The sequence below is a fragment of the Wyeomyia smithii genome, chromosome 3, assembly GCF_029784165.1.
Source record: "Wyeomyia smithii strain HCP4-BCI-WySm-NY-G18 chromosome 3, ASM2978416v1, whole genome shotgun sequence".
In the NCBI taxonomy this organism is placed as follows: Eukaryota; Metazoa; Arthropoda; class Insecta; order Diptera; family Culicidae; genus Wyeomyia; species Wyeomyia smithii.
Window position 1 is genome coordinate 208,547,788 of NC_073696.1, and position 22,034 is coordinate 208,569,821.

At 44.1% G+C, this 22,034-nt stretch overlaps 2 protein-coding genes across 19 annotated transcripts in view; one reads left to right on the forward strand and one right to left on the reverse strand.

The window, feature by feature from the left end:
• Positions 1–419: 419 nt before the first annotated feature.
• On the forward strand, positions 420–19,498 carry LOC129726951 (E3 ubiquitin-protein ligase hyd). Of its 4 annotated transcripts, none has more exons than XM_055684262.1 (16): positions 420–873; positions 1,508–2,215; positions 7,627–8,084; positions 8,288–9,341; positions 9,405–11,955; positions 12,015–12,492; positions 12,553–13,028; positions 13,096–13,288; positions 13,563–13,664; positions 14,158–15,438; positions 15,504–15,715; positions 15,953–17,328; positions 17,385–17,591; positions 17,665–17,812; positions 17,869–18,099; positions 18,166–19,498. In XM_055684262.1, the coding sequence occupies exons 1-16, from the start codon at positions 812–814 to the stop codon at positions 18,376–18,378; spliced, it is 9,750 nt and encodes a 3,249-aa protein (XP_055540237.1). In that variant the 5' UTR covers positions 420–811; the 3' UTR covers positions 18,379–19,498. The 4 variants fall into 4 exon arrangements, with proteins under 4 accessions (XP_055540237.1, XP_055540240.1, XP_055540239.1 ...); XM_055684265.1 differs by having other exon boundaries at positions 12,580–13,028; XM_055684264.1 differs by having other exon boundaries at positions 8,309–9,341.
• Positions 19,499–19,752: 254 nt separating this feature from the next.
• Positions 19,753–22,034, reverse strand: part of LOC129731420 (uncharacterized) — a 195,682-nt gene continuing 193,400 nt past the window's right edge. For 7 of the 15 annotated variants that reach the window (XM_055691400.1, XM_055691399.1, XM_055691404.1 and 4 more), the window contains 4 exons: positions 21,453–21,830; positions 21,311–21,393; positions 20,335–20,705; positions 19,753–20,223 (listed from right to left, as the gene is read on the reverse strand). In XM_055691400.1, coding sequence (XP_055547375.1) covers positions 20,028–20,223; positions 20,335–20,705; positions 21,311–21,393; positions 21,453–21,830 — 1,028 coding nt within the window. In that variant the 3' untranslated portion in view covers positions 19,753–20,027. Of the gene's footprint in view, positions 20,224–20,334; positions 20,706–21,086; positions 21,394–21,452; positions 21,831–22,034 lie in introns of those variants that run through there. The other 8 variants (XM_055691402.1, XR_008729018.1, XM_055691407.1 and 5 more) reach the window with 8 other exon arrangements.

The following is a 22,034-nucleotide window of genomic DNA, read 5'->3' on the forward strand; positions in this document are numbered from 1 at the left end:
TGCACGAGAGTCATTTTAATGTCCAATTGAGAAAACACTTGGATGGAGTAGAGATACTCAGTTTGAGAGATAAGCGATGAAAAAACCGCCAATTTGACAACTAGGTTTGACATGTCAGAGGTGCCAGATCTCTTCTCAAAGTGCAATGTTGACTAAATTTTTCATTCGACTCGTATAACTGATGGTGGCGGTGGAAGTCCCGGGGCAATAATAAAGTGATTTACAAAAACCTTGAAGGCGTAAAATTTTATGTCAATATTTAATTTTATATAATTTCACCATAATTGATCAATATTTTGTTGATGGAGCGTATGCAATTTTTTCAGTGTGGTCACCTTGTTACGTATTATTTCTCTGGTCTCAGTGAAACGTCAAAGTCGATGCACGCATATGCTGTCAGTTTGTTTGTCGTTGGCTTTCTTCGCAATCGCACGATCGTCAGCCCGAAGCAAGCAGAAATCAGCTGAATAAATTTGATGAAAGCATGCTAGGAACGTGATTTTCATCTTTGGAAAATATTGAATCACGTGTATTTGTAGGCATATTGCCTCAGGCAGTGCTTGTTTGTGGCGGAAGTGGTAATCCAGTAGGATAAACGTGTGGTTTGTGGAAAGAAACTCGTTACTGGAAAAGTGCAGAAGACGGCAGTTCGGTCAGTGCCCGACTGCATAAAAAAAACGAGGCGACCGATCGGTTGTGAAGAAGGCTAAGAAGAAACAAAAGAAAATCTGACTAGAGTGCGTGTAGACGAACGGAAGCGAAAAAAGCGTTTTTCGAAGAAATTCTAAGCAAAATTGGATGAAAATAGATTATGTCGACGCTACATTTTGTGGTGCATCCGCTGCCAGGAACGGAGGACCAGTTAAACGACAGGTAATCGAGAAATTTGCCATTCAATGGGTGTAGCAAAATGGGAAAAATTAAGATGGCAGCCACGACGATGAGTGAAGGAAAAGTTAGAGCAGAGCTCATCAGACGTAGAAGGAGCGCTAGCGCTACTCGGTTGCCAATCAAAAATGGCCGATTTTCTTTTCTGTTATGTTTGCACTGTGCAGCATACGGTTGTAATCGTGCATCAGTGTGATGTTCGACTGGTTCCGCCAGCGTGAACCGATCCCGTACTCGAACGGCAGGCGCGTTTCACCAGTAACTAGAAATTGCAATTTTGACAGTTTGTTGCAGTAGTCGGAAGTGCACACTAAAAATATACACTGGATATTTCTAGAATTGAACTTATCTAGAAATGTGAAGAATTTGAATATTAATTGCATTCTGTTGCATGAATCATACGAACATAACTAGGTACACTAGTTCGAACGTGTTAATAATGAAGAACAGAAAACTGTTGTGAAATTCTCAGTGACTCGTGTAGATATATCATAATTTGAATGTAACTGCATCGTGTTTTGGGTATAATGGAACAAGTTAATTTTAATTCAATTTACAATTTAATTTAAAAAATTATCTTTTAACCGAATAATTAATTTATGATTTTTTTAATTTTCAGAATCCGAGAAGTAGCGGACAAAATCAACAAATATGGAGTGCAAACTTTACCGGCACTGCAGTCGCTTAAAGTTCCAGTCAAACAAATCGTTATCGGGCCCGCCCACTTGGGTATCCTGCTTGAGGATGGCCGTGCTTTTCGAGTTGCTTTCTCCATAATTCCGGAACGTCTGGATCTAAGCAAACAGGATGCAAACAAGACCAGTGGCACCAGTGGTGGGGCAACAGCTAGCCAATCGAATAACAACTCGAAAAATTCACCGGCCTCTCGGCAGTGTCGTTCGCGAGCCAGAATTATGCGTACTAGCAACTCGGTCCGTGGCGGAGTCAGTTCCCAGGGTTCTGGTTCTCGAAGTACCGGCGTGATCATGGGCGGTGGTTCATCCGGCAGCCGCTCGCTTGTATCGGTACCAGCTCCATTTGTTCCGGAGGAGTTGGTTACCCAAGCGCAGGTGGTTCTGCAAGGTAAAAGCCGCAATCTGATCATTCGCGAGCTGCAACGCACCAATTTGGACGTGAATTTGGCGGTTAATAACTTACTGTCCCGTGATGACGAAGGCGGCGATGACACGGAAGAGGGTAGCGATAATTACGTGGCGGAGGACCTGATCTCGTTGTTGGACGGAGGTTTTCACGCGGACAACAGCGTTATTATCGATGCGGAAGCTATGTTCTCGGAGGATATGTTTGGATTCTCTAATATCCGGAAGTAAGTTCAACGCTCCGTGCGGGTGCCTGTCTGTCTTCTCTTTCTTTGGTTATTTTTTAAAGCGGTTAGGATTTTTTATGATTTTGTTTTTTGTTGTGCTATTTTATTGTTATTTATCTTTATTTTATCAGGATTAGAAAATTTACAAGATATGCTGTTATTAGTTTGTCAAAAGCGGACTAGCTTTTTTTTGATAATTTTTTGTGTTAGTTGTTTACGATACAGTATTATTGTCTGTGATTGATAACGATCTTAGCAAAAGTTTCGAATACTGATGGCGCTCACCCTCGGACTGTAATGTACATAGTTGGTAGATTTGAAATTCTCCATATTAACAAATATTTTTACTACGTTCAGTTATCTGGTGCTGGATTACGATGGGTTGTAAAAAATGCGCCATTGGAGTCGAAATGTTTGAGGAATAGTTATTTTTGTGTTTTTACTTTTTGTACTTCAAATGACTTTTGGTTTTTATGTTTTGTTTCGATTTGGTCCGCCTTCTATTCCCTGATCTCATGTTACTTTCAGTTTTAAAAAAACTAAAAATTTATCTCAAATATAATTTAGAATTCTCGCCACTTTTCGTTCCCTTCAGTAGAGCCAAAGAACAGCAGCATTCATTGATTAGGAGTATTGTTGTTCAAAATATATTTGATTTGGTTCTAGTCTCAACTCGCAACAATTGTATGATGTACATTGATTAACATTGCACCTGACCCCAGTTAGGGCTGACACGTTTTATAAAGTCAAATACTCTAGTAACCCTTGCCCAAATTATAACATTTTTTTACTGAACAGTGCTCCACAATTACAGAGTAAATGTTCAGCAGTTTCAGTTGCAAACTGACAAAAACGGCATTCTGTTGAATGAGTTTTTCCCATTTTATGTAGGTGATACTCGGGCAGTGGTCTTTTTCGCAACAAGCGTGGTCGAACATAAATATTAAGTTACTCGAGAGTTGCCGGGTAATCTACTCGTGACGTCAACACGTCGGAGACAAGTTTTGCCCTACTTATGTCCCGACGAGTTTGCAGTGTGTCTAAGTCGATGAGTCTGCATCGCTGTTTTTGCTTACTCCATTCAGATAGGGATTTCACACTGAAGCGCAGTATTCTAAGATCGAGCGCAATGCAGTGCTTTCAGACAAAAGATTTCGCTGAAATTTTTGGCAATACGCATTATGAATCCAAAGTTCCTGCAAGCCTTGTCGACGGTAAATGCCATGTGTTGTTTAAAAGTTAGCTTTGAGTCATGCAGTACCCTCAAGTCCTTGACACAGTTTGGGCGTCACAGAGGTGTGTTTGGTAAGTTGTAGTTGAGAGTCAGTAGACTACGCTTTTTAGAGAATATTACTTCGCATTTGTCGATGTTCAATTGCATGCGGTTGTCCGCGCAGCATTCTGTGGAAGCCCATAACTGATACTTAAGCCGTACCTTTCAGCACAACCTCCTACACAAGTACATCTGGAGGTCACCAAATCAGACAGAAACATAGATCGACCACGTTCTGATTAATTGTCGGCACTTTTCAGACATCATCCTATAGAAGCGCTAACGTCAACTCGGACCACTTCCTGGTGATGGTTAAGATGAGCTCAAAACTTTGTTGTTAACAACATTCGATGCCGACGCCCGCCCCGGTTATATCTCGCGCGACTAAAGCAGCCTAACGTCGCCGAAGACAACGTGCATTCGTTCGAAGCTGCGCTGCCGGAAGAGGACCAGCTAAAGGAAGCTCCTCTCGAAGACTGTTGGAAGTTCCAACTTGGAACACCATCACAACAGCCATCAACAGCGTAGCGGAGAACGTCATCGGCATGTAGGATGAACCTAACGAAACGAGTGGTTCAAAAACGAATTCTAAGATGGATGAACCGAACGCTGCGCGGGTGACTAAGACAGATGGAGCTGCAGCGAACCCAAATCTTCTGGCAGAAAAAGCGCCGTTTGGAGGAGGAAAAGTACGCAGAGCTGAAACAGCTGCATAATTTTCAGGAAACGCGAAAGTTCTACCAGAAACTCAACGCATTCCGCAGAGGCTTTGTACCGGGATAAAGATGGTAGTATTCTGACGGACGACCGTGAGAAAGGTGAAGGTAGCATTTCGACCTTAATGGCACTCAGGCAGAGGACCATGCCGGTGCGACAAAAGTAAGAGAACGTACCAGCCCCAACGATAGGCGAAGTTCAAGATGCCATCAAGCAATAAATCGGCTGGGAAGGATGGCCTCGGAGCGGAGCTTATAAATATGGGCCCGGAAAAGCGATTTGCACCGGTTAATTGCAAGAATTTGGGGTCCTGAATGCCGCCTACAAAGTGTTTTCTCAAATCATTTTCCGCCGACTCTTACCGCTTACCAACAGATTTGGGAGAAGCTATTAAACCGGTTTCATGGAAGGATGTCTACGACAGACCAAATCTATTATACGACAGATCCTCCAAATCTATTATACGACAGATGCTTCAGAAATGCCGAGAATACAGAACCCTTCGCTTCATGGACTTCAAAGCCGCGTTTGACACTATTGACCGAAATGAGCTATGAAAGGTCATAAACGAAAACGGCTGTCCGAGGAAGCTGATTAGACTGATAGAGGCTACGGTGCATAGGACTACGGGTGGGTTGTCGGGTCCATTTGAATCCTGCAGGGGGCTTCGATAGGGTGATGGTCTATCCTGCCTGCTATTCTACGTTGCGCTACAGGGTGTAATGAATCGAGCGGACATCAACACGCGGGGTACGATATTCAACATATTCATTCACAGTAATGACAAGGACATTTTCGGCAGAACAATACACCAGACTAAAACGGGAAGCAGCGAAGATTGGGTTGCAGATAAATATGTTTAAAGCCAAGTATATGCTAGCGGGCGGGACCGAAGCCAACCGACGACACCTAGGCAGTAGCATAACGATCGATGGCGATGAGTTCGAGGTAGTCGAAGAGTTTGTTTATCTTGGCTCACCCGTAAGTAAGTAAAATGATACCAGCCGAGAGATTCGTAGGTGTATTAACAGCAGAAGTCGTGCCTACTATGGGCTGGAGGGCCTGCGAGTTCTCGGAGTTTTCAAACGACGGGTACTAAGGACGATCTGTAGGAGAGCTTTGTAGCCGCAAGGTTACAGAGTCCGCTTTGGTAAGCGGGTGGTCGTGGGTTCAAATCTTAGTAGAATCAGGCCATTTGGTTGTCGAAGGACTTAAAGCATGGGTTTATTCTCAGGCTCCCCACCACGTACCCTTCCTTCAATCTGAATTCTACAGTACCCCTGTTGACTCTCCGTCTAACAAAAATAAGTCCCTATTGTAATAAAACAGATGTGAGTAACGTATGGAAGTTCTCTCCAGGTAATTGTAATTATTATGAAGTATGAAGTGCGGAGTACAGTAAACACCTGGGCATTATCACAATAGATCTAATCTCTGGTCGCAATGATGAGTCCACACAGAAAACAGGACGATCTGTGGGGACGTACAGGCATCTGTAGGGACGTGCAACTCTACGGCGAACTATTCAAAAAGTGGCTACAGCTGGACTGATACGCCTGGCAGGGCATGTTGCAAGAGCACCGGACAACTACCCTGCGAAGATGGTGTTTGCCTCGAATCCGGTAGAAAGAAGACGACCAGGGGCGCAGCGGGCAAGATGGGTAGACCAGTTGGAGCGAGATCTGGCAGGGAGTACACGGTGTCTCAGAGATTGGAGAGCGGCAGCCAATAATTGAGTAAATTGGAGAAGCTTTGTGAATTAGACCATGTCATTATGACGGAATGCCAAATAATCTGCGGCATCTGACTTTGCCAAACAGCTTTAGGTCGCCAGCGAATGACAGTCGAGGGCCATGGAGTTCATGCCTTGTGGAATGCCGGAGTGAAAGGAGATGTCGAAAATATTCTATCGATGTTCAATTCCTATTGATTACAGGTAGCAGTGCTGTAGTATCCGGCGTACATGAAGCCGTTACCTTTTTTCGCCAAATAATGCCAAGTAAATTGATATCGCCTAAAACAACCACATCATCTACAGCGGACGTCATCGCAATAATGTTGTTAACCGAAGACATGTGTACGCAAATCAGCAGTCTGAAAGTTCCGTACCCCTAGCCCGCACGCTGGTTCACGACGACTGATGAACGCTGGCGAAAAATGTTCGATTGCGGCGGTGGAGTCAGGAACTTCCATGATGCTGTTAACGTTGCGTCGCGGTAATGATAGAGTGTGATTGATCAGGGTTCCACTGTTGCAGGTGAACCTGTATCCGACGCAGTTGCACCAAAAAAGGTGCGTGAAACTAACTCAATGGAAGCAGCAGATGCAGTCCCAATAGCAATGTTGTCGGTAGAAACTGTTTACGGTATGGTTGGAAAAACGCTGGGATGTAACCAAACGGCGAAATTGGCTCGAGTGTCGGAGAATTCTCAGAAAACAATCCGCTGTACCCCTGTACCAGGTCACAAGGCGTGTTCCGGAGGAGCACCGGCCTTGAACAAAACAAAGTTAAATGACTGACGGTCGGTACTCTTTTCCACCAGAGAGACAACTTTGATTGCGTCTTGTGTCTCTAATCCATCTCTGACCAGTTTTTCAACGACATCAATGTTCAACGTTTTTCAATGTCACGGTGGGATGAAATCGTGAAAGCTACTCCCAAAACAAATCAGGTGAAGTATTAGCCACTAACCTCTCGTAATTTTCATCGTGTCTGGTACCAACAGCTGGCTCGTTTGGAGCCTCTGGTATGCCTTTCCTGGCCTTTGTTTTTTAAGGCCTCATCAGTGTACTATCAATCTTGAATCATAAATCATATGTACGAGAGTGTGATTCGCATCCATTGAAAATCGTAGTAAAAACGTAGTAGCTGTTTAATATTACTCTTATGGCAAGAACGTTCACGAAGATTAATCTCTTCTTCACATCGTTAGAATACAGATGGCACAATATGCTTTGCTTTTTTTCAACCTTTCTATTGTCTGGAAAATTATTAAATTGTAAGGATTACTGAGTTTTACTATCTCAATGCTATGTGGTTTTAAATCAGCTTGTATAGTCTGATCCCAAGGTGTAATTTGGGATTTCACAATCGGGATTTGGGAATTTTATTTTTTAGATTTTCAATTATGTCAAACTTAACTGAATGTTCGATGAAATTGATTTTAAATGCTTGCGGGTATTTCAAAGAAACAAATATTTTTGTAATTAAGCTTAATTCATACATCATTCGTAACTTGATCTGATTGTTGTTTACACAACATAATAAAGTATTTTGATACAAACTAATGAGTAACATGAGATCAGCGAGTTCAGCAACCCGCGCCCAAAACCCGCAACCTGTCCCGATATCATTTTCATTATTTTCGTTTCGCTTTCATGAACTAACAAATTATCAAATTGTTTCAATTTCTGAAACAAGTTTGATGTTATACAGTCGTGCTCGTAGTGAACGAAATCAGAATAGCTCCTCGTCTGCTGGTGGCTCTGGAAACGGTTCTGCTGGAGGCGGCGGAGGTGGAGCTGGCAGTGGTGGAGGAGGTAGTAGTGGCAGTACCGGTGCTGGCGGAGGAACGGGAGCCGCAGGTGGAGCTTCCAGTGCACCCGGCACAGCGGATGCGAGCACAGGTAGTGCTGTGCGTCAAAGCAGTGCTGGCGCATCCGGAGTTGGAAGCTCTGGTGCAAACGGAACCGGTGTCGCGACTGTCGGGGTAGCAGGAGGTTCTGCTGGAGTCACTGCTGGAGCCAGTGGAGGTACAGCTGCCGTTGGTTTGAATAGCACCGAGCGTGAGGGTTTTGGTCGCTGGCGTGATCGACAGTACTTTGGTCCTCGCAGATGGTTCCAGAGCGGTCGAGAGGATGGCTGGGACAAAGAAAGTGGTGAGTATGACGCGAAAGTATGGGGGGAATCGGAAAGGCTGAGCGTGTTGAAAGAATAGACGCTATTGTTGAGCTGTTTTCGATACTGATCATACAACAAGCTGTCGTCCTTGGTGAAAATAACAGATCACTCGTGTACGATGTCCCCCTTTACAAAATCAATTTTGTATCAATGAAGACTGTATTTACTATATATCTAATAGTAAAACTTTACTACACTCTAGATCCGAAAAAGAAAGACTACGGTTCCGGTTATCCTTTGTGGGTGTCGGATGAGTTGGAAGCTTGGCCGGAGAAGGATCAACCTGTTCGATTTACTGAAATTGCCTCCCTCTACTCGGAGTTTATCGGAGTGACTGCCAAAGGTGAACTGCACCAGTGGCGTTGGGCAGATGTTGAACCGTACAGAAGCAGCGAGTCGACCAATATATTCCACCCGAAAACGGTTCCATTAAATTTACTATACGAAAGAGTAACGCATATCTCAGCCACGTCAATCCGTTGTTCCGTGTCTACAGAGAGTGGAAGGATTGCTACCTGGATGGATGAGCTGTTAGGCTATGCTGGAAACAAGTTGGAACATGCTGCCACAAGCTATCCGGAATTCGCACTAGATAAAATAGTTTCCTTGCACACCTGTACATTGTACACCGTTGCGCGCACTGAGAGCGGTGAACTATTCTGGTGGGGTGTCCTACCTTTTGGTCAACGGAAACGTCTGTGGGATAAGTATAAAGCTAAGGCTAAAAAACCTGTTCGCCCAAGCGTAAACACACCAGAAGTAACCGTTGGTGCTCAAGTGTGCATGAAAAACAGTCCCATGTACCAGCATGGTGCGATAGGATTTACGATATCGAACGGTATACCGAAAGTAGGTCAACTTTTGAATGCCGCTTGGGATTTAACCAACATTTGCCGCTTCAAGTTGCTATCAATGTCGACACTATCTCAACAGCTCGGTCTAGTATCGGGAACTAACCCGGTAAGCGCTGCTAGTAGCGGAATCACGGCACCGCAGCCTCCGATAGAAATCAAAGAAAAGCCACCTAGTTCGGGAGGAAGTAGCACCAAGCAGAGCTCCGGTAGTGGAAGTAACAAAGAAACGGCTGATCGATTGGACATGCCACCACCTCCATCGCCGGCATCTAGCACTTGCAGTGATACAGGCAGCGTAAGCAACTCACACAAACGACAGAAACGATTAGCACCGAAAGAAGACCCCGACCCCAAGAAGGACGAAGAGCAGTGGCTACTGAAGTAATTTATTTTTTTAAAGAAATCAAACTCAACCTGTTATTGCATATTTTCTCTTCATTCCAGGGATGTAATTTTCGTGGAAGATGTTCGATCGGTTCCTATCGGTCGTGTTCTGAAAGTTGACGGTGATTACGCGGCAGTAAAATTCCCACCGCTTCTGTCGGCTGGAGCTGGCAGCTCATCCGGTAGTGGTATACCTAGCGGTAGCGCTGCCGGAAGCAGCAGTAGTAATAGTAAGGACAAGTTTGATGACAGCATCGAAGCCTGGCAGGATTGTCGATTGTTGCGAAAGGATGATCTTCAGGTTATCAAATCTGCAACCACATCACGGGTACCGGATTGCTTCCAGAAGATACCCCGTCGAATCGTGTTGAATCCACATCTACCGAGTGGCGAGACAAGCTCGCAGTTGTTGGCAATTGCTGTTGACTCGAAGGGTATTCACGCTATCATGAAAACTGGAAGTAAATTGCACTACTGTCTATTCAATTTGAACACCGGTCGACAGGAGCAAGATAGTGTTTTTCCAACAGATATTGCTTCTTTTCTGGGTGCATCCGCTCTAAATGTAGCACTAACCTGTGCCGGAGATTGTTCGGAGAGTGTCCTGTTGCTACGGGATGGAAATAATACTATTTATCCGATGGCTAAGGACTGTGTGGATGCAATTCGTGATCCAAGCTGGTTAGATTTACCGCCGATCAAGTGCATCGCGGCTGCCTCGTTGACACTTCCTTCGGTCGGAGTGAATCAAAAGTCTCAGGTAGCGCTGGTTGTGTTGGCACCCGAACATCAACAGCTAATGTCTCGAATTTTACGTTGTGACTTGGAAGGCGTTCGTCACATGTTAGCTCAACTAGGAGACGAACTGAAAAGTCAACTACCATCCATTATTTCTGAGCATACGGATAGAAACAGAAACATCATTCATGCTTGCATAAGTATGTGCTCACCCACTTCGAACAAAGATTCAGATCAAGATCTTCTAGCACAAGGTGCATCCGGATCTGGTTCTATCCCGAGCGGTGGTTCCGGTGGACCAGGTTCTAATTCCGCCGGCCTAGAGTGCATCAACGTAATCACAAACACCATGATTGGGAATCGACCGGTGAGCATTCGAGAAATAATGCGTCGTAGCGTAAACCGTGAGCTGGAAGCTTCAAACTCCAACAGCGCGCCTCTTCCACCAGGAAGTGATGAAGCACCGGGAGGATCTTTGCCAGTTGTATATTGGCCGCCCGAATATGATCCCACAAGTGGTGATGAGGACAGCATGAGCGGTTTAAACGCTCCGCTATCACAGAAAGGTCTAAGCGAAACATACATTTCAGACCCCAATGAACGACGTGCGAATGCTTTGCAGATCGTGCAACTTTTGTGCGAGAGTTCGGTGCTTCAACCACACTTAAGACAACTATTGAGTGCAAAAGATGCACAAGGACAAACTCCGTTCATGTTGGCCGTTACCTGTCGTGCTTATCAGGCTGGTATTTTAGTTTTTAATGCTATCCTCAAAATAGCCAACGGTGACGCCAGTATTCGAGACTCGATGATATTTCCGTCAGGCAGTGCGCCCGATCAATCCCCATTGGGAACTTTATGCTGTAATGATACTTGCTCTTTCACTTGGACTGGTGCCGATCACATTAATCAAGATATTTTCGAATGTCGCACATGCGGTTTAACGGGATCTCTTTGTTGCTGTACCGAATGTGCCAAAGTTTGCCACAAGGGTCATGATTGCAAGCTGAAACGAACCTCTCCGACGGCTTATTGTGACTGCTGGGAAAAATGCAAATGTAAAGCGCTGATCGCTGGCAATCAAACCAAACGATACGAGCTACTGTGTAAAATGGCCACCGATACGGATTTGGTAACCAAATTCAATTCCCGAGGCGAATCGATTCTGCTCTTTCTAATTCAAACCGTCGGTCGTCAGATGGTCGAACAGCGACAATACCGAGCCACTTCCAGAGTGCGAAATTCTTCTGGCAGTGCTAGCAGAAAAACTCCCTCCCTTGAAACCGATAGCGATATGCCAGAGCATGATCTTGAGCCGCCCCGATTCGCTAGGAAGGCTCTCGATCGGTTACTAAATGATTGGCCAGCTGTGCGCGCTATGATAATGACTGGAGCTGAATTGGAGAAACCGGTTGTGCCCAATCCCAATCAGTCATTCTATGACGATGACAACCAGCAGGTTTATTTGCAGTCGCAAAGCGGAACCACGCTACTGGATAAATTCACTCACAGTCTGATTGTACGATGCAGCAACGATCCTCTGGAAAAGCTGTTGGTCACGCTGGTTAACGAACTGCAGAACGAAACCATACCGAGTCGTATCGAAGAAGCACAAAAGGTTGCAAGACGGTTCGTTCGTTCCGTTGCTCGAGTTTTCGTCATCTTTAGCATTGAACGATTCCACAATCCGGAGAAAACGCGCAACTCAACAACCCAGGCTAAACATTTGCAGGCGTACCGACGTGTGTTCACGACCCTATTCAAGTTCGCAATCGAGGAACTGATCGAGATATCCGATGCGCTGATCACTCCGGTACGGCTTGGAGTGGTGAAACCAACGGCACCCTTCTCGCTCTCTTCCAGTAGCATTGATGTGAGTATAAAGCTAGATTTGTTTAGTTACTAGGTTAATTTTTGTTATATATGTTGCAGAGTACGGATGATCTTTTCTCGGTTGAACCGTTGGCTCCGCCAACAAATCGCGCTTCAAACATTGTCGATATAGCCACAGGCAGCACGAGGGGAGAGCCTGTTGAAAACGAACGTAGCTCTAACTCGGGATTTATGTCCCGCATTAACTTGCGCTTGCGTGATATTGAAGATAACAATGATGCTGATGTGATGGCTCAGGACGACGGGGAAACTTCCGAACAGGAGGAAATGTCTGAAAGAGAGCAGCCGCCGCCTAGACGTAGCTCCGGCGTACGAGCAGTGGCAAGTGCGGCAGCTATCAATGCATCTGAGGAAGAATCGCAAGATCCACTGCGAAACGAGGAGGCGGCCCAGGGTGAAAGTGACACCGAGTTCAACTTCCATGAAGCTGAAACTGAATCGGACTCGGACGATAACCAAAGTACCCAGGACGCTCAACGTAGTGTACAGACAGGTGCCACCGCCGGTTCGGACACAGGTGACGATTAATGTCTATTCGACGACTCTAGCGGAAGTTAAATTTTGCTACAATTTTTAGGTCTGGCTTTGCTGTTCGACAATGAAGACGACTCGGGTGATTCCAGCCAACCGGATGATGAAGGATCTGAGGATGGTGAAAGTGATGATCACTCGCACGAAGATTTCAATTTAGGCGATGAACAGTTGGAGCGCCGGCAGACTAGCAGCGGTAATCAACGTACCAATTTGGCGCCGCAATCTATGCAATGGGCTATTCGCAGTCGTGATACAGAGCGGGTTCGACTCACCACCGGTGGCTCTAATCTGGTGTTTATTGACCCAAATGCGTTGCGGCGAACAACGGCTGCTAGTGCGGCAGTCACTGCTGCTCAGCAACAAGAAGCACCGACTATGACCACAACAGCGAGTGCCCTGGCACGAACTTTCGGCATCGTTTTACGTCAAATTTCCGATTTGATTGGTATGTTGCCGACCAGCTTTACCGGTGCATCCTCCGCTTTAGACGTTACTCACCAGGAAGCCGTTCAGTTGCAGGTAATGTTACACACATTTATTTGTGAAATTGGCAAAATTGCATTGTTCTTTGTTTATATTTTCATAGATGTACGTTGAAAAGCGACTTCGGCCCACATGGGAATGGATTTTGACAGTAATGGAAGCTACTGAAGCACAGCTTCGCTTTGGAGCATCATTAACAGATTCAACCGATCCAACGCATCCACTACATCCGTTGAATACACCGAGTACATCGGCCGCTACCACCAATAATTCGTCTGGAGTAATGGGAGTTCTCGGTAAGGGCAATAATCCCCGTAACATCTACCAAATAGGAACACCATTCGCTTCATCACAAAAACATCGCTTTGTGCGGAAAGTTGTTCATCTTTTGGCCTTTTCATACACGTACATTTGCGAAAATCCACCCTCTATCCTAGAGGGGAAACAACAGAAACACAAACTTGCATGCGAAACTTCAGTACATAGACTCTTTCATATGTTCCGGTTCGCCGAATACCATAAAAACTTGGGTTGAAAAATGTGTTTTTGTTTCTTCCTAAATACTTCCAGCTGGCAGTAGAAATCGAACAGCCATCACTACGCTGGGCGCAACCACCGCGCGAAGTCTCGGATTTAGCGATAGTAGCAATAACGAGCGAAGTACGCGCGATGGTAGGTTTTCTGTTCTCATTGAAAGTTCCTTTTTTCTTCTATATGTATCTATCATCTAGTTTTGTGTATCGTTACTTGTCATGAATGTTGTAAGTTCGGAAATTTTGCCCGAAACGGGAAAAAATTCCATCGATGAAAATAGTAATGAAGTTGTTCTTTCGGGGTAGAAGTTTCGGGTATTGGGCTAAAAAAGAAGTTAGGGGACGAAGACATTTACTGCCGAAGGTTGCAGTTACAGAATTTGCTTGGTTGAAATTGTTTCAAAATCTAAATTGGAACATTAGACGTAAAATATGTTCGAATATCTTTGAACTCAAATAAGCAGATCATTCATAAAAATGGATTTTTTTTGCTGTTCAAGTAAAGTCTCGCATTGAAAGCCTTCACTTTATTGAAGAGGATTTACAGTTTTAAAAAAAAATTACATGAGAAGAAAAAAATAAAATCAAGAAAAACTAAAACTTTATCTCAACACTTTCAATGTCTCCATCAGGTACTTCATCCTCGGATGCTGCATCAAGCCGTCGTGATTTTCTAACATATTGCTTATCGTTGATGCGAGCTCACAACTCCGAACATCGAGACTTCTTGCCAGTTTTGGATGTAACCGCCTTGCGTCACGTGGCGTACGTACTCGACGCTATTCTGTTCTATATGCGGGCCACGAATGATTGCGACATCGATCGTACCACTACCGGATCGAACGTTTGGGATGACCAGGATGAGAATGAGAACGAAGATGCGGAAGAGGACATATCTACATCGATCGTCATGGACACGGACTCGGTGGATGACGACCTTATGCGTCCATCGTTGGGTCGACGGCATTCGTTTTTCCAACGATCCGATTCGACGCTGTGCCTTGGCTGTCCTGCACCGGATCCATTCAATAATGCACTTGCCGAAGCTTTACCGTTGGCAGATCAGCCTCACCTTTTGCAACCGAATGCCCGCCGCGAAGAACTGTTTGGGATGCCCAAACGCCCGATAACACTGACGGCTAACTCGCAGCAGACGGGTGACAGTACTGTCAATTTGGAAATTCCTCCAGTTCGACTTAGTTTGTCGTCTAGTATCAGAGATGAAACAACTTCTGCGTCCGGCGGCGATGCAACTGTTGGCAATGTCGAAGCGGTTGCAATGGAGATTTATCAAGATGAGTCTTCGCAGGAGAACAAACCAGCTACTGCAGCAAGTGGCACGGTAGAATTAACGATCCCTGTAAGCATCTATCAAGACTCGAAGCAGCATAAAACTACGATTATGGTTAATGAGAAAGGTGAAACTATCTCACCATTGAAGGAAATGGCAGTTAACTCCGAGGTAGACCCCAAAGCTGGTCCGTCTGGAGAACAATCACAATCCCCGAAACCGCCACCACCACCACCTCCCATTGCGTCAGGGTCAAGTGCGTCTGGAGAAGTTTACTACAAAAAGAATCGTCTATTCTATATAAAAAATAACAAATACAATGATGAGTCGGATGTGGATGTAGACGACATAAGCTTCAGCTCTGACGAACCTCAAGATCTATCGCAGTCATCGCTTAAAATGGACGGTGATACGGATCAAGATCATGATGAGCTTTCCGAATCCGATTCAGAAGATTCACGGCAAATAATAAAGCGTCAAAAACTGGATGAAAGCGTTTCGAACGATGGTAGTGCTGTAGTGGTGCAAGAATCCGGTTCAGCCTCCACAATTCGTCCACCGATTATCGTAACCCGCCGAAAAGTACCGATGGAATCGTCGCAACAGTCACCCAGCGGAACTGGTAAGTGATACGAAACTAATCCAAGTGCGTGTCAAAATGCAATTCTGATTACTCTTTCGAAACAGGCTCCGACAACAATTCGGCAGCAGTTATTACAACACCAGGTGTCTCGACTTCGGGATCATCGCTTTCAGATCAACAGGGCACAATTGCTTCATTCGTTACGTATACGGCAACCGGCAGTCAGGTGACAGTAGCCACGGGATCTGGATCGACTGCAGCAGCCAGTGGTGGTTCACCTGGAAAGAGTGTTATCGTGCGCGCTGGACCATCAACGGTATGTTTAGAATGTACAACGATCATCCTGATCGTTATTGAGCACTATGATACAGAGATTATTACAAAGAAATAGCAATGTATCTCTCACTACGTTGCTCGTAGATCAATTTCACTTTCTGATGACTTCGAATGATGTTAGGATTTCTTCGAGGACAGATACGAAGTGGACATTAGCTAATATAAACGTTTCAGAAGTATTTATTCTATAACATCCACGATTCTTGTTTCATTGCAGTCCTTCTCGTCATCGACAAGCACTACTACCGAAGTCATCCAACATGCCGAGGCTATGGATTTGCAGGAAATTTCAGCCCACGTAACCGTGGAAACGACACCCAACGTTCAGCAGACAGTACAACCAGAACTACCGCCACGAGGCATCTATCTACGTTCGGGAAATCAAATGAATTCCTCCATTCTCTCGGACATACTGCTCGGCCGGTGGCGTCTGTCGTTAATCCTTTTCGGTCGTGTATTTCTCGAGGATGTCGGAATTGAACCGGGTAGCGTTATCTACGAACTAAACGGATTCCCCGTGAAAGAGGCTAAATTTAGACGATACATGGAGAAGTTGCGTAATGCCCAACAGAAGGATCTCACATTGTCCAAGATGGAGCGGAACAGGGCGTCTCTACTGACACAAACGTTCAAAGAGCTCAACACACACTACAATAACAGAAGATTGCAGTCGCCATTGGCGTTCAGTCGAGTGAAAGTGACATTTAAGGACGAACCGGGTGAAGGATCCGGTGTCGCCCGTAGTTTCTACACCTCGATTGCGGAAGCGTTATTAGCTAACGAGAAGCTGCCGAACCTAGATGCAGCACAAACCGGGGCAGCTAAATACACATCTGTTCCTTTCAATAGTATGCTACAACGGCATCGTAGCGCCATCAGCACAAGTGGAAGTAACTCTTCGGCAGCTCCCGGAGGTAGCAGTAGTGTCAACCGGGACTCCAACGTTCGACGCGGTCTATCTAGTAAACAACCTTTATGGAGACCCAATCGCGACTCAAGAAAAACGCTAAACTATGATGCTAGACCATTCCGACCGGCTGGTGAACAGGTGCAAGGCTCTTCCAACCCGGCTGGTGGTGTTGGTGGAAACAATAGTCCTCCTTTCTTACACATCAACGATAGTTTACCAGCTCATCAGCAGCAGTTAGGTGAGCGTTTGTATCCAAAGGTTCAGGCCCTGTACCCAAACAACGCTCCCAAAATTACCGGGATGCTGTTGGATCTTCCCGCCACGCAAATTCTCATGCTCTTGGCATCCGAAGAAAGTCTCCGGCAAAAGGCCAACGAAGCACTGGAAATCATTCTGAGCCGCCAACGACTAGAGATAGATAATCTTAGCGTAGCTGGCGCTGGAGGATCGTCGGTGTCCGTGTCTGTCGGTAGTGGATCTGGAGATCAACAATCAGCTGCTAGTGCCGTTTATACGCAAAGTCCGAGCTCAGGGCTTTCGAAAAAGAGTGGGCCAGTATTGATATTGGAGGACTGCCAACTGGATGCTCCGCTTTTCTACTCGCCCGGTAAGCGTGGTTTCTACAGTCCACGTCAGGGTTATCCTTCTAGCGAGCGACTCAATGCATTTAGAAATGTTGGAAGGTATTTTTTTTATATCAATTTTTACATAACAGTCGGTAAAATTTTCGTTGTTACAGATTAATTGGGTTGTGTTTACTGCAAAACGAACTGTTCCCACTGTTTCTACAACGTCATGTGCTCAAATACATTCTGGGTCGACAAATTCGTTTCCACGATCTGGCATTTTTCGATCCGGTGGTGTACGACTCGTTGCGACAATTAGTAAAAGATTCTCAAACAAAAAGTGGAATAACCATTTTGCAGAGCTTGGAGTTGAATTTTGTGTGAGTATTGATTAAACGGGAACTATTTCTTTATCAGCAAAGACGAAGTAATAAACTTTTTTTTTCTCAACAGTATCGATTTAATACCTGAAGAAGGTTCCGGTACCATCGAGTTGGTTCCAGGCGGACGTGATATTCAAGTGAACGAGACAAATGTTTTTGATTACGTGCGCAAATATGCAGTATATCGTATGATAAAAACTCAGGAGAAAGCCTTGGATGTAAGATGTTTGTGTAAAAAATTTAAGCGTTTACTAACTATTCGTTTCAATTGCAGGCACTTCGTTCAGGTGTATTTGATGTACTCCCAGACACAGCTTTGGATCAATTGACGGCAGAAGATTTACGTCTACTACTGAACGGCGTTGGAGATATTCACGTGGGGACTCTTATCTCGTATACATCGTTTAACGACGAATCAAATGAAAGCAGTGATAAATTGCTTAAATTCAAGCGTTGGCTTTGGAGTGTGGTAGAAAAAATGAGCAATTTGGAACGTCAGGATTTGGTAAGCGATAACTATGTTCTATTATCATACTATTTCGTACTAAACTGGGTTGTCAATTTTCCGCAGGTCTACTTCTGGACCGGTTCACCTGCGCTGCCAGCCTCGGAAGAAGGTTTCCAGCCAATGCCATCCGTTACGATTCGTCCAGCCGATGATGCTCACCTACCTACGGCCAACACGTGTATATCTAGACTGTACATCCCGCTGTATTCGAGCAAGGCTGTTCTCCGACACAAGCTACTACTAGCGATCAAAACGAAAAACTTTGGATTTGTTTAAACGATAATGCAAACACATTGAAGCTTTATGTTAAACCGATCGAACCAGTGATAGAGCGATGAAGCACTGCGGAACAACAACAGCAAAGGAAGTTCACGATCGATTTGACTCTGTTCAACGCATTAATTCATTCCGCTCCTTTTGTATGTAAATATTTCGTTTATTTGCGTTCTTGGCATTAAATATGAATTCCCAACTTCACTTGGATTGCTCCTTGCTGGGATGCCAGTGACCGTGACTGTCGGCTGAGCATAAATAATAACGGATCAAACTCCAAACAAACTTGTGTGAACATAGGAACAAGAAAAAAAAAAGTAAACACGCGGTTAGCTTGATTGGTTTTCTCTGTTTGTAACCGAACGAAAGGAAATAAACACGTCGCGTTTTAATGTGATTGAATCATTTATATATTCGATATAAATGCAACTATATAAATAAATTTATATATATATATTTATCATATATACGGTTAAACTCGTAAACTATGCTAGCATTAAACACAGAGTTCTTTAGCAGCAACAGCATGTAGGTAGATCTAGGTTCAGTTTTGAAAAACAGAAAGGAGAGGGTGTATGAAAAGTCTAAACGAACTGTCATTAGGGTTTGGTCACGTTAAGAACGACTCATACCTGTAATTATCACAGATATCAATTCGTTGCAGTTTAACACGTAAACGTCGTACTACTGTAGCTTCAATTTTGTTATTCATATTATGTTGCATTGCTCTCGTTTTTATTAAGTTTTTCTTTTCTTTCGAACTAGTAAATTTCATTTATTTTGGATAACATCAAAATCGCTGATTTATTAGGATGCTTTTTTTTCGTTTGTCATATACAAATATTCAACCTAGACGATTTAGCATCCTCTTCCTTTTTTCACAAATAATTGATGCAACACCACTCGCCAATACACGGAACAGGTTTGAAAATACAAAAAAAAAACAGAAACAATGTTATTAAAAGTTTGAATATCAAACGAACGAAAACACAATTCTCCTGTGAAGGTGTCTATTCGAATGGTTAACAGCTGATACACTTAATCAACACTAATAATTACTGGACTCAACTGAACTATTATTTCGTAATTTCAAAGAAATACATTTTTAACACATGAAAAGTAAGTTTTGGCCTACAAGTTTGCTCGTTATGATGACAGACATTTAATTCACTATCTCTTGAGGAGTATGTGGCCCAGCGCCTTGAATGGTAATTAACAAAACTCAACATGGAAACGATTAGGAGAGAATTCTCCTGCAAACCTCAGCAACACAAAACTATCTGCTGAACAACAAGTACGGCAAAGCACGCATGCATTTGTCATGTGTCATGTCTGTTAGTCTGTGATTTCAGTTTCGGAAAAGTATAAACACCACTCTTGTTTATTTTGATATATATATTTTACAATATTATTTCAATTATGAGTTAATACTTTGTTTCCCAACTTACTGTTCGACTAACATGATTTACGAACTACATAAAAAAAACCGAGCATAACTAGTGTGTCAGCAAAGAACTGCAGAAATGCTTCTATTTGAATCAGTTTTCTCGAGAACTTTAACCGTCCGAATAACTTTTTAAACACAAACTACACAACAACGAAAGAGTTTTGCACTTTCCCGAAGACGAACAGTATTGGTTTGAGCTGGTGGCCTACGAAAAGTAAGGCTGTGTCCTCACGTAGCAAGGATGGTGCTTCCGCTTGAGATCCCGTTCGCTCATGGTCGGTACTCTGGGTTTGTGCTCCGGTGCGATTGCGTTGCCCATCACCGACAGGTTGTCCAGGTGGGGTCCACTGTAAATGCTTTCCAGCGAAACACGCCGGTAGCCGTTGTTGTATGCATTAAGGCTGAAAGCAAGCGAAAAGACGGTCGTTTTTATTCGAAGCACGATCAGTTCGATCTCGATTTTTTGTGTGTTGTGCCATAATTAAAGAAATCATAGAAAACAAGTTTGTTACCCATTGCCTAAGGATGACGGATCATGATAGCGGGTCTGATGATGCAGATTGGATGAAGCGAACTTGCTACCAACGCCACCTCCGTTGTGTAGCGTGGAAGTTTGATGATGAAGTGATTGGATGGACATGGTGCGTTGTCGGCGGGTGCCGCGGTTTCCACCGACTCCATTGTGCAGTTCGGTTGTCGCTGGGGCGCCAGGCTGATGTTGCGAATGGTGGTGTAGATGTTGTGAGGAAGACGTGTTGAGCTGATGGGGCTGCTGATATCGTGTCTGCTCGTGCAGTAGCTGTTGCTGGTGCGAGAGCATGTGATACTTGTTCGCAATGGTTTTCGAAGTTGCCGATGTTACGACGCTACACTCCATGGTTTGCTAGAAGGAATGACAGGGAATTCATGGTAAAAAGCAGTGTTCGCCAGTTGGACCGAGATGGTAAGCGAAAAGGCGGTTTAGCACAAACACGCAGCACGTTTAGGAGAATGTAGAAATTGTTAGAATGTCGCGAGTAATGATGATGTGGGGACACAAGGCACAAGCTTTAGAAATTTTGTACAATGATTTTCAGAAGTGGCATAGGAATTGATTTCCTGTTTGGTTATTCATGTATTGGAGTAACGAGTTTCTCCATGGAGTTGATTCTAATGGAGATGGATGGTGATTTGTATTTTAATATCTTGTATGTACGAAGAAAGCATGTTGAAAGTTCAGGATTAGTTCGTTTTCATTAGTGAATAAAAATAAAACAATGCTCACATATAAGCAGTTACGAAATTGTACACGCGCTTCAGCAATCTAAATCACAGTTCACAAATAACTGTTGGGCCAATATGCTAAATTACCTATTGTTCGAACCTAGTTGGTCTCTGTGAAAATATATTGCTTTTAATTTGATAGCTTAAACGATTTTGCTGGACGTAGCCATACATGGGGTAGGCTTATTTCGAACTGCGTGTTTGACTATTAACTTTCTCTGATACCTTGACCGCTTTCTTGGTGTTCTGTCTTGCCGGAACGTTGCTCAATGGGCCAACATTTGGAAGACGATGCTCTTTACCGCCTGCTGAAAAAAGAAAGTCAAATTAAACATCTTTCCATCATCCATGGAACATATATCAGTACCGATTCCGTCGGATCGCGATAGGGATCGTTTGGGATTTAGTCCATTTGTAGGCGGCAGAGCTGCACGGGATGCTCCTTGACTACCACCATAGCTGTCGTTGTCCAACAGGGTGTAGTTTTGTCCATTGCGGCCCGGAATGTGATGGGCATCTTCGATGTACCGCTTACTGCTTCCACCTCTTGATTGATAGCTGCTGTCGTGCCCATTCAAGGTCGAATCGATTGTGCTGTTATTGGTACGTTTGCTACTGGCGGTGACACCGCTGACTATCGGTTTACTAGTGGATGCCGAATTTGGCTGTTTAGGAAAGCTCAGCCGCATCTCGACGTCCGGAGCCATGTCTGGGTTGTAATTGCCGGCCACCGTTACTGTCCATCCTGTGAATTGGAGTAGATTTTTGTTTTTATTAGGATTTTCTAGTATTTCTGTTGGAGACGACTCCATGGAAATATAATAAAATAAATAATATAATAAAATATAATAAAAATAGTTTTTAGATACTTTAAAAAATTCATCATAGATTTTGTTCCGAATCGAGGTGGATATTTAATTTATCGTTAAACGCTTACAAAGTCTTATAA